The sequence below is a fragment of the Ursus arctos genome, unplaced genomic scaffold, assembly GCF_023065955.2.
Source record: "Ursus arctos isolate Adak ecotype North America unplaced genomic scaffold, UrsArc2.0 scaffold_3, whole genome shotgun sequence".
Lineage (NCBI taxonomy): Eukaryota > Metazoa > Chordata > Mammalia > Carnivora > Ursidae > Ursus > Ursus arctos.
Genome location: NW_026622985.1, coordinates 1,052,254 through 1,064,753, shown reverse-complemented (window position 1 = coordinate 1,064,753; position 12,500 = coordinate 1,052,254). Strand labels below are relative to the sequence as shown.

At 44.0% G+C, this 12,500-nt stretch overlaps 1 protein-coding gene across 1 annotated transcript in view; it reads left to right on the top strand.

Moving 5' to 3' along the window:
* The first annotated feature begins 4,416 nt into the window (after positions 1-4,416).
* Positions 4,417-12,500, top strand: part of LANCL2 (LanC like glutathione S-transferase 2) — a 51,897-nt gene continuing 43,813 nt past the window's right edge. The window contains exons 1-2 of the mRNA XM_026501591.4: positions 4,417-4,889; positions 12,348-12,465. Coding sequence (XP_026357376.1) covers positions 4,686-4,889; positions 12,348-12,465 — 322 coding nt within the window. The 5' untranslated portion in view covers positions 4,417-4,685. The remainder of the gene's footprint in view (positions 4,890-12,347; positions 12,466-12,500) is intronic.

Sequence of the window (12,500 nt, the reverse complement as noted above, 5' to 3'; positions counted from 1 at the left end):
TCGAAGGCAGCAATTCTTAAATTTTTGATCTCAGAATCCCTTTACACTTAAAATTTATTGAGAATCCCGAAGAATTTTGGTATGGACAATATCTATTAATATGTACCAATTTAGAAATTAATACTGAAAATTTTTAATTATTTATTAATTTGGCAACATAACATAAACTGCATGCTATAGGTTAACGTAAACAACATATTTTTATGAAAGGTAACAATTTTCAAAACCAAAATAATATGCATGAGGAAAGTGGCATTATTTTACATTTTTACAAATTTACAGATTTCTTTACATCTGGCTAAGAGAAGATAGCTAAACTCTCATATTTGCTTCTCAATTAAATCTGCTGTGACATCTTATATCATATTGCCTCTAAAAAACCCCACTGTACACTCATGAGAGAATAGTAGTGAAAAAGACAAATAATGTATGAGAACTCCTCTTGCACCTTGACTCCACTGTCTACACAAGCCCCTTTGTGCTCAGCGTCCTGTGCACATGCAGCAGTGACTCTGACTTCCAGACCACCAGCTGAATGGATTTCAGCATCACCAGTGCTGCTAGAACAGCTGCAATTGCTTATCTAGTTTACAAAAGATTTTATGTTAAAGATCATTGTAGCAAATCTACAGTAAACCTTCACATCCAGAAAGACAACCCCAATGTGTACTGCTGTTGGCGGTGGTCTAAAAATTCCCATTCTATGTTGGATTTCACACAAAATACAATGAAGAAACTGGAGACAATATCAGACCGGTGATCATTAAGAGAAAGGAAATTTAAATGGACAGTTTTGATACTGCAAACCAATTTTTCATGATGTTACCTAATTGGTTTTGCTGTTGTTTTAGTTTTTATTATTTAAGTATAGTTTACACAGAATGTTATATTAGTTTCAGGTGCACAAAATACCAATTTGACAATTGTATATGTTATGTAATACCTACCATGAGAAGTATAGTTACCATCTGTCACCATACAGTTATTACAGTATTATCAACTATGTTCTTTATGCTATGCTGAAGACTACCACTTCTGCCTAATGCGCCTCGCCTGGGTTCTAGATGGGGTATATTGCAGAGCACTGCTTTCATATTCATGGCATTTACCTTGTTATATCATGGTACAAATTTGTTCAAATTTAAAGAAAAGGAAAAGGAAAAAAACCACCTCATGGCCTGTGAGTTATTTTAGTTCTGTGAGGATCTGTTTCTTTACATTTCAAATAATGACATTAGAATATCGTTGTATGTTGAAGTTAACATATGAAATTAGTAGGAAAGAAAGAAAGAAAGAGAGAAAGAAAAAGAAAGAAGAGAAAAGAAAGAAGAGAAAGAAAAGGAAGAAAAGAAAAGAAAAGAAAAGAAAAGAAAAAAGAAAAGAAAAGAAAAGAGAAGAAAAGAAGGAAGGGAGGAAAGAAAGAAAAAGAAAAGAAAAAAATTTTGGCTTTACAGCTGCCTCCAAAAGTCCCTGATGATACTTTGAGAACTAGTTACTGGCTTAAGGGATCAAACTGGTCTTAAATTAGAGCTGTATAGCATATATGGCTTGCAGCTGGAAGGAACCATCTTATATATCAACAGAGAATGTGGGTAAAGCAAATCTCCCCTCTGAACCCTTGGGCCAGCCTGTTTCTTCCCCAACAAGCCAACAACCTGGACCCTGATGTATGGACAAAGTGTAGGGCAATCTCAAAAGGGAATCACTGTGTAAGAAGAGGGGAATTTGGTGGTCTGCCTACTGGGGCTTCCCCTTGTACTACCCAAAGGAAAGGTCTTCACGGAGGCTTGGGCAGCTCTGGCAGACACAGACAGGACTGGAGGACTCACTCAGTCGCTTAGGAACACAGCAGAATCTAAAAGCTTGTCATATGATACACACGTGAAGAATAAATAGATATTTAATAAATCAAAACACAAGGAAACACACATAAACCTCAGGCCTTCACATGTACTCGGTAGGTGCTCCCTCACCTGACCCCTCTGCCAACATTCATGCTACCTGGAAGATTCTGTCATGCAGCCCCACTCACCTTCTCAGGAAAACCTGTCTCCTGCAGGAGGAAGACTCAGTCCCTGGACCCTCTTAGAGTTCCCAGCCTTGATGGTGTCCTAATTTCGGCCAGGTGAACACAGATGTTCCCGTCTCGCAGTTAGATTCCTTTGTTAGGAATTGCCAGTTGTCCTCAGCACTCCTAGGTATTTGTTTTTTATATTAATCCTTGTACTGCCCCCTCTTACTTACATAGATGAGTAGGGAAGGACACCCTAAGAATCTGGTTTGGCCTTAAGTGAATAAAAAGTTGTAATTTCCAGGCACGGGCCCAAGTCTTTGTGCTACTAAAGAGTGGCCACCGGAGGATGACGGTCCTGCAGCTTTGAAAGGGCCGCAGAATGGATCCCCACACCTTCTGTATTAAAAAGCCTCCAGGAAACAGGAGGGTGAAGAAAGATTTGTCAGTCCTCTGCAAAATAGTGTGAGTGAAATTTCCACTAACAGCAGACATGCATATCAGACAGTATTTAGGAAAGTATGCCAATTCCTTAAATTGGTTTTAAATTTTCAAGTCTTTGAAAATATTGGTTGTCCCTTGGGTAGGTTTGTGTACTTGCCAACAGTTGTCCACAGGTACCCACCAAATTTTAAGAATGAGAAAAACTGTCTCCACTTTATAGCAAATGTGTGAGACAGAGCAAAGCTCACCAGACTTTTACCACAAAAGCCAGCAGGGACTGTTTCTGCCGCCCCTGCCCGTGGTCTAGTCTAAGTAACGCAGGCTTTGGTGAACAACTACTTCGGGTTATTTTGTAGGTGAAGCCCCTGAGGGGGGAGAGGGATGATTCCTAAGGCAGCTGAACATCAGTACTTATGGGATTAAACTTGCTTCATGTGAAAGTATGAAAGCTGGGAGCAGTAAGAAAATTTCCTGTACTGAAGGTTGGACCCCAGGGCAAGGAAATGAAGCAGAAAGTGGAGCAGGCCCTCGAGGGCGCAGCTGTACATAGTTACACAGTTGTTTCCTTGAACTGAGGGTACTTATGCTGAGTAATCCTTTTAAAATGATTTCTTCCTACACTGTCGTCACTGGTGGCCATCCCATTAGTAGGGGGTGTTTCGCATGTACGTTCTTGTGCAGTTGAGGAGACAATAATACAGGCAGGAGTGCGGAGCCAGGCCGTAGGCAGGATGGATCCCTTCCTGTTTGATACTGTGTTCTCTGCCATCATGTCACTTTCTGTTATAGGAATGAATACTGCTTGGTTCCAGGAAAAAAAAAAATCTTTATCTTCCTATGCTCTAATCCTTACCTTTCTCACCCACTAACTGTAGGCACCCGAAAGGCAGAAACTATCTTTTTAATGTCTATTTGCCATCGCCTAGCATCATCTGGCATTCAATCAATATTTAAACGGGGGGCGGGATAAGATATTTTCCTTAAGAAGAAATCATTACATCTATTTGGTCCCAAATAAAGTAACAAGAACAAAAAGAACCAATAAAGACTGTTGTTAATCGTACTGTGATTATATAAATGGCAAGATTTATTTGCTTGTGTCCTTTTACTATGCATGTTATGTTCCCGGGCAATTAATACGGGAGGAATCTTTCAGGTCAATTAAATATTTAGATGATTAAGTATGCTTAACATTACCTCTTGTTACCAAAGATACGTTTATTCAAACAAAGGGACTGAAATAAAACGTGAAAAAGAAAGGGGGGGGGGGGGGAAGGCCAGTGGCTCCTCCTCCAGACACCCCCTCCCAACTGTGATGAATAGGAGGGACTGTTCCCCCCCCCCCCCCCGCCCCGGCCCCTGGGAGACACTCTCCTTGCAGTGTTTTAGGCTGTTTTGAAATTCTTTTCTTTAGAAGAAATTTTTTCCCTTAATTCCAAAGAGCTGCTGCTGCTGGCGTGGCTGGCGCACCGGGGGCCGAGGACATCGGCGGCACCTCCTGGCTGGCGAAAATGCGGACTGATGATGGCGCGTCTAGGGACGCGCTCTCCCTGGTCTGCAAACCACACACTCCTTGAATGACAGCGAAATTATTCTCCACAGGCTGTTCCTGCGGGAAGTGCCACGCGCGGTCCTTCGGCTTCCTCTGCAAAACCTTGAGAGGGTCTCGGACGCAGAAGAGGAGCGGGACGCGGCGGTCCGGGGGCGATTCCAGAGCCCGGGGACTCCGGGCCCCGCCGTGCGCGTCGCCGCGGACGGGCTGTGCCAGCCGCGGGTCCCTGTCCCCGCGGGGCCGCAGCCTGAGAGCGGGCGGCGGCGGCGGCGTAGGGGCGATGCGGACCCGCGGAAGCGGACTCTGAGCGGCCGGGCGCGGCCGAGGCTCCGGCCTGCGCGCACCCGGCGGAGCCGGCTGGCTCCCGGCCGGGCATCGGCGGCCCCGTCGGCGTCCGGGCGGGGCGGAGGCCCCACGTGCAGCCCACCAGCTGCCGCCAGATGTGCCAGCCCCCCGCGGCGAGCCAGGCCCCCCGGAGAGGCTCCTGCCAGCTCCCGAGCCCCGCTCGTTCTCGCAGCCGGCGGCCTTCGTAAAGGAAGCCCGTCCCTCTTGTCCCCCGCCGCGCGGGACCCCGGCTCCCAGAGCGGAGCTCTACTCGAAGCCCTCGGCAGGAGGTTTGTCCCCACCCGCTCGCCGTGCCGCGCGGCCCCAGGGGGAGGGAAGGAGCGCGCGGCTGAGATGGGCGAGACCATGTCGAAGAGACTGAAGTTCCATCTGAGCGGGGAAGCCGAGATGGAGGAGCGGGCGTTCACCAATCCCTTCCCGGACTACGAGGCCGCTGCCTCCGCGGTGCTGGCCGCCGGAGCGGCCGAGGAGACGGGCTGTGCTCGCCCCCCGCCCACCACCGACGAGCTTGGCCTCCCTTTTCACAACGACGGAAAGGTGAGTCGGCAGCGGGCGCTGGCCCGGCCGTGGGCCGCGCCAGGTGAGGGGGGTGCCGGCGATGGTAGCGTCCACCCGCCCCGCCCCCACGGCGCGCTGACGTCACCTCTCCGCGCCCGCCGGCCCGAGGCCCAACCCGGGAGAGCGGCGGAGTGGGGAGGAATGGCTTCCAGGGGGAGCGTTGTGGGTTTCTGTTTTGGTACCAACTTGCCTTTTGATAGGCGCCTCCTGGCTTTTAGTGCCTTTGAAATACATTGATGAAGCGCTCTATTTATTGGCGCGTGGAAGTGACTGTCAGGGCTGTAGTGGCGGTTTCCATGCGGATTCCTTTTCTGTCGGCCTTGGCGTGCGCTCCAGCCTCTGGGGCTGCAAACGGACCCCCGACATCTGTTCCTAGTTTCCCTAGGAAACTAGTGTCTCGTCAGGCCTGGCCCCTGGTCCCCTGCCCTTGGGACTTACGGCATTGTTCATAAACAGTAGTGTCGTTTGGATTGGTCTTGTCTGAGTGCCCAGGACTTGCAAACGGGGTGTTTGAACAAACGTTCACTTCATAGGGGAAAAGCGGAAATAAAGGAAGACGTGAATATAAGCATAACTGTTCGTGTTTGGTAAAAGCAGACGTTTACCACTTAGGTTATTGTTTTTTCACTGATCTGAGTGTTCCAAGTCCCACTTCTCCTTCCTGATTCCCCATACATTTTGTATTTTTTACTTTAAGTCACAAGTAGCTTAAGTTAGAAAAGAGGTTTTCTTAAATCCGGAGAAAAAAATATTAAGGAGCCAGCAATATTTCAAAAAAAAAGTCATAAGAAAAAATTATAATCCTCATCAGTTCATTCATTTCCATGTTATTCTTGTTCTGGTCGAATCCAGTTTTTTCATTAGTTCTGGAAATTCTTACCTAGTTCAGTTTTATGATCTTAAAGTTAGGTGAGATCTGAAAAGGAGGTTTCAAAGGCATTTTCATATGTTAAAGGAGACTCAAGGATACCCGAGGCCTTGCCATTGTCAGGTTAAGGTGGTTTTTCCCTCTAGGGAGGCATTAACATGAAGGTATTTGGGAACTTCCTGGAGGAACATTACACTCTGTCCACCTCAAGTATCTGTCAATGGACTGCAGGTTATAAGGATATTTAATTGTATCTACGTCTCTTCCTGGAAGCTAGGTTGCTGATAGAAATGCTTTGTTCTTGTAAATTGCTAAGACTGAGGGAGACTCAGGTCCTGCAGGATTGTGATCTTCCTAAATTTGTTTTTCCCTTCCTTAGCTTTAGGGCAGCCCGGAGTGCCTGAGGAAAGTCACATACATCCCATGGAGGGGAGGGGTGTCAGCTTCTGCCTGTCCTTGGCTTGCCTTCTGTTCACTCATCACAATGACTATAAATGACAAAAGACTTAAAAAATGGCCGTGGTTAAAGATGTGATGAGAGTTCATTTGATAAGGAAAGGCACTTATTCTGTGGTGTGAAACAATGTAAGATAATTGGACATATTGAAATCTATATCCACACACACACCTGTTGGGGAGGGGGCTCTTCCTTTGCCCTGTGGTCCTTCTAGCTGGACTTAGAATCAAATTGACATAAGGAGATTAATAGAAAATCAAATTTAATAGGTGTATTTACAGGGAATCCATACAGACAGGAGATTCCAAAGACAATGAGGCAACATGAGAAGCATATATGAGCTAAGGAGAAGTGTGGGCGGCGGGGTCTGAGGACACAAATCAGGAGAAAGGCCTTTAGCAAGGAGGTGGAAAGGAATGTTTGGAAAAACAAGATTGCCATATTATGCAGATGAGTTCCTTAGGTAAAGGGGAGTCTCTTTTACTAGCTCTCTTCCTGTTGATGCGGTGGTGGGATATAGGTGAGGCTCAGTGGGGTGGAGTCTGGAGCCCATGACCAAGAAAGAATTCTTGAGGCATCTTTGGTGCAAAATTGGTGGTTTATTAAAGCACGGGGACAGGACTCATGGGCAGAAAGAGCTGCTGCCCCAGGTTGTGAGGGGTGGCTGATTATATACTATGGGGTTGGGGGAAGGTAAGGAAAAAGGGAGGTTGAGAAAATACTTTCATATGTTAAAGAAGACTCACGGGATACCGGAGGCCTTGCTATTGTCAGGTTAAGGTTGTTGACCACTCTAGTAAGGCATTAACATGAAGATAGTTGGGGGCTTCCTGGAAGAATGTCACATGTATCCCACCCAAGAGTTGGCGTTGGGGGCGGGGAGGTTGCAGGGTGTCAATTTATGCTTTGTCTTCAGCCAGCCTTCTGTTCCCTCATCACTGTTACAGGCTGTCCTTCCAATGTAAATTTAGGCAGTTGTCAGGGAGGCAGAGAGCTTTCCTGCATCTGCTGGGTTTTGATTACTTTTTTTTTTTTTAGAAAAGTTATTTTAGAGCAGGAGTGGGGGGAGGGGGAGAGGGGCAGAGGGAGGAGAAGCAGATTTCCTGCCAAGCAGGAAGCCCAACGCAGGATTCCATCCCCAGGGCCCAGGGATGGTAATGTGAGCCACCCAGCCACACCTGGGTTTTGATTACTTTTAACTCAAAATAATGTTCATGCCAAAGTGGCCCATCTTGGGGCTGCCTCCTCTTAGCCCCTACATACCCTAAGGTTTATCATCACTTACTTGTCAATGCTTCCCGTGTAATTTAACATACCAAATAAACATATTTCGTTTTACATCTCTTTTTTACAAGGTAAGAGACAAATCCTTTGAGATTTTCCAGGGACCCTCAGAGAAATCAAGGTTGTTTTAATGTCAAACACCCCATTTAGAATTTGATTTTGGGAAGTTGTCAAAAATGTCGAAAAGTTTGAGCATTTGACTAAATAGGATCGCAAATTATGAAATAATACTTAGTGATTCACATAACCAAAGTGGCAACAGAAGATTGTAAAGGCAAATCCAAAAGGTTACATAGTTGAGAACAAAACTTAACTCTTTTAATATTGAAGACTCAGTTCTCCCAAGTAATCAGAATCGTGATACAGATGACATTAAGCACAAAAAATTACTTTGATAAGACACAAAATCTTTGCTTTCTAGGCAGATTACTTTAAAGACAAACCTTTTGCAGTCTCTCTATAGACCAATAGAAAAGTTTGTCCTTTTAACAGGGGAAACAAATTCTAATTTTGCATGTGTACTTTTGATAATTTAGACTCATTCTTTAAAAACTAATAATTCCAGTCTTAGCCTGCTTGCTCATACAGAGAATTCCTTTCCCAGGACTCCTTTTCCACAACCTTCCCATCCATTCAGGGTTTACCTCTTTCTTATCCTGGAACAACCAGTCATTTTACTTTAGGACACAGTTACACTTTTTTTACACACCTTGCTAAGGGCAAAAGGCTTACTTAGCCCAACCCCCTGCCCCCCATCCTGTAAGTCTGCTTTAACATATAAAAATTTCTTCAGAAATTTTCCTTTATCTCTAAACCCCACAAGATGTGTGTTGGCAAGCATCCCCCAAGCATATGGCCCACCAATATACATCTGAAGGGTTTCATGACTAAGTTTTATTAAACGGTAATAAATGACCTTTTCCCAACAATAGCTAAGTCCCTTCAAGGTCCTGAAAATCTTGTTATCCCTAAACTCCCTCCCAACTTGTTGATATATAATCACCACCCCTCACGACCTAATTGCAGCTCTTTCTGCCCATGGGTCCTGTCCCCGTGCTTTAATAAAACCACCTTTTCACACCTAAGATGTCTCAAGAATTCCTTCTTGGCTGTTGGCTTTGAACCCTAACATCTTTCCTACATCATCCCGTAAATGGAGAGGGGACTTTGAGGCTGGGAAACAAGGCAGGGAAGTTCATACAGTTTACAGAGTTTCGTTCAGGGGAACTTACTGATGGGGGTTGGGGTGGAGGATGATCCAGTCACTTTGCGGTTATTCTCTGCGAAGTCCAGAGACGTTAGTGCATAGATGTTACAGAGGGAGGGAACACACAAAAGGGCCCTGTAGTGAGATCAGAGGGCTTGCATGTATCTAATTGGTAGTTAATCTTTAATCACATCTTATGGCCCCACCTGGACATCAGGAAGGCGTGAGGCTGCATTATCCCCAGCAGCTTCATGGGAGGCCAGAGTAAGCCTCCCCCCATCCTGGCATTGATGGGCATTTCTAGGGTTAGTACATTAACGGTCAAGGGGCCCAGAACACGGAGCCTCAAGAGAGGTCATCAAGTGAACGTGAAGAACAAGACAGAGGGCCAGAGATGGAGTCGGTGTTGTCAGCACACCTGCAGTTTGATTTTGATAGTTTTATTATCATGTGTCTTAGACAAGGACATTTCAGATTAAAATAACGGGGTGATCTATTTATTATGTCCAGATCTTTTCCCAGGTGTGGGAAGTTCTCTGCTATCATTTCTTGGAACAAGTTTTCTGCCCCCTTCTCTTTGTGGGATGGATTCAGATATCGTTGTTTTGTTTTGAAGGTGTCCTATAGATCTCATAGGCTTTTTTCACTCTTTTTATTTCTTTTTTCTTTTTTGTCTTCAGACTGAGTTGTTTCAGAGTTCCTATCCTCTCACTGAGTTTATCTTTTATTTGGTCTACTCTGCTTTTGAGTCTCTTTGTTGTGTTTTCTATTTCATTAAATTTTTCATCTCTAGAATTTATCTTCAATTCTTTTCTATGATTTCTGTCTCTCTGTTAAATTTCTCATTTTGGTCATTTGTTCTTTTTCTGATTTCATTAAATTTTCTTTCTGTATTTTCTTGTAGTTCGAGTTTCCTTAAAACAGGTATTTTGAATTCTTTATTGGATGAATCGTACGTTTTCATGTCTTTGGGTTTGGTTAGTGGCAGATTATTGTGATCTTTGAGTATGTTGTGTTTCCTTGATTTTTCATTAACCTGAAGGAGTCCAGAGCACCTGTGCAGGAGTGGTATCCCTTTCGTGCCCTCTGCTCTGGGAATCTTCTGTGCTACTGTCCTGATTTTCCTCTTCTCCCCAGTCGTAGAGTTCTCTCAGCAACGCTCTGGATACCGTGGGAGGAGAATGAGTCTCTGCAGCAGAGTCCTGCACAGATAGGAGACCTGGGCACTCACTCAAGGGCTCTCCCTTTTCCCTATGGGAGAAAACACGGGCCATCTATTTAGACCTATGCTGTTCCACCCTTGGGAAGGGGTGATGCTGATAAAGACAAGCTCTTACCCAATTTAATGCATACAAACTCATTTTTTTCCCCTCTAAAGGACTGTTGGAACTTTTCCTCTGGAAATCTGGGCTTGTCCAAAGGTTTTCTGATCGGAAAATGATTGCTTAACCCCGGGGTTCTGCATGCACTGTCAGATCACAGCTTGGGGGGGGTTGGCGACAACTAGTTCACAGTCTCCTGTAGGTTCCACAGCCAGTACCGAAATCTCTGCTTATTACCTGATAGACTGGTGGGCTAGACTGCCCACGGGTCCCTTGGTGTAAGGTGCTGGGTTCCACAACTCACCCAAAAGCACTTCTGTTTGTGGATGGATGCCTAATTTTTATTGTTAAAGGGAGGACAAAAACAAGGGATCCTGAGGCCGATGCTGCAGTGATGCTGACATCACCCTGGTTTCGGTCTTTAATATTTATCTGTTAATTTTTTCCTGAATGTACACAAGAGGTTTCTGGATCAGAGATTTATTATTTATCAGACAGACTATAACCAGTGAGTGGTTCCGTGTGTCTCAGGTCTTCCCTGTGGGGCAACACAGTGAAAACTAGGTCAAATGTCCTCCATACGCAGAGTCTATGTATGGTAGGCAAATAATGAAGAAAATTAACTTTTCTCTGGTTTTTACAAATGGAAAAGAGGCAACTGTCTTCCTTTCTCCTTCTGGGAGAGTTTCATTGGAAATATCGTACTCTAAGTCTTTGGGACGTAAATAGATTTCTCCATGCAAAAGATAAAACCGTTTCTCCTCAGTTTTACAACTCAGAAATGTCTCCCTGTTTAAGGGCCTCATCCCCCTGAAATATAAACCCGTACCTCTGGGGTTAACTAAACCTCTCTGGACTTCTTACAATGTATACAATTGTAACTTAATTCCTAAGGTTTGCTTTTAGTCCAGAATCCGAAATTTCAGAAAGATTTGCCCTGAAAGCCCTAACTGTGCAATAACATAAAAACATTTTCTCCAGGGGCGCCTGGGTGGCACAGCGGTTGAGCGTCTGCCTTCGGCTCAGGGCGTGATCCCGGCGTTATGGGATCGAGCCCCACATCGGGCTCCTCCGCTATGAGCCTGCTTCTTCCTCTCCCACTCTCCCTGCTTGTGCTCCCTCTCTCGCTGGCTGTCTCTATCTCAGTCAAATAAATAAATAAAATCTTTAAAAAAAAAAAAAAACATTTTCTCCAGAGTCTCATAGAGGGACATTTTTATAACAAGTCAGTCCTTCAGTAAGACGCACAGTCATAAATTTGTGTCTAATAACATAACTACAAAATACATGAAAACAAAAGTAATAATTAAAGGATTAAATGGAAAATTCCATGATCATAGTCATGGATTTTAATATACCTCAGCAGTTTCTCTGGCAGCTAGATTTTTAAAAAACTATCAAAGACATAAAATTCTGAACACTATCAACTACTTATTAAAGAATACTGCTAAATTTCTCTTGAGAAAGGCTACCGGTGAATTAGAATACTTGTTTCCTTAGCTCTTAGCAGCCTTGGGACTTAATATTTTTAAATTTTTTTATTATTTGTTAATCTGATAAGGCAAACTATGGTACTTATATTTATTTGCATTTCATTAATTGCTAAGTGATTGAACATTTTTGCATATGTTTGTCATTTCATATTTTTCTTTTTATAAGGTACATGGATAACTTTAGGTCTATTTCTGTATTGTTATGGTCTTTTTTTACTTACAATGTTTTATATTGCAGATGTTTCCCCCTTGTCATTAATTTTGAAGCCGTCTTTCTTACATTCTTTAACTTATAGAAGTTAACATGTTTGTGTAGTCAAGCCATCTTCTTTTTAAAATTTTTTTCCTTTGGTTTCTACAACTTATTTTTTGTAATCCTACCAATGCCTTATAGTCCACATGGGGCATTGTCTCATTTAAAAACTTACCTTATAGGGGCGCCTGGGTAGCGCAGTCGTTAAAGCGTCTGCCTTCGGCTCAGGGCGTGATCCCGGCGTATCGGGATCGAGTCCCACATCGGGCTCCTCCGCTATGAGCCTGCTTCTTCCTCTCCCACTCCCCCTGCTGTGTTCCCTCTCTCGCTGGCTGTCTCTCTGTTAAATAAATAAATAAAATCTTTAAAAAAAAAAAAAAAAAACTTACCTTATAAAATCAAGGTAGACACCCTCTAACTAATGAAGCATTGAAATGGGCCAGGTAATATAATTTCTACCTCTTATGTTCTGACAACATATTTATTATAATATTTATTATAATATTGCCCTGTTCTTATGCAGTTTAAATTTCTGTATTCTTTTGGTTCTCAGATCATTCATAATTTCACAAGGCGAATCCAGACCAAAATCAAAGATCTTCTGCAGCAGATGGAGGAAGGGCTGAAGACAGCCGACCCGCATGATTGCTCTGCTTACACTGGTTGGACAGGTGAGAAGGTGGGAGACAAGTAATGGGTATGTTCT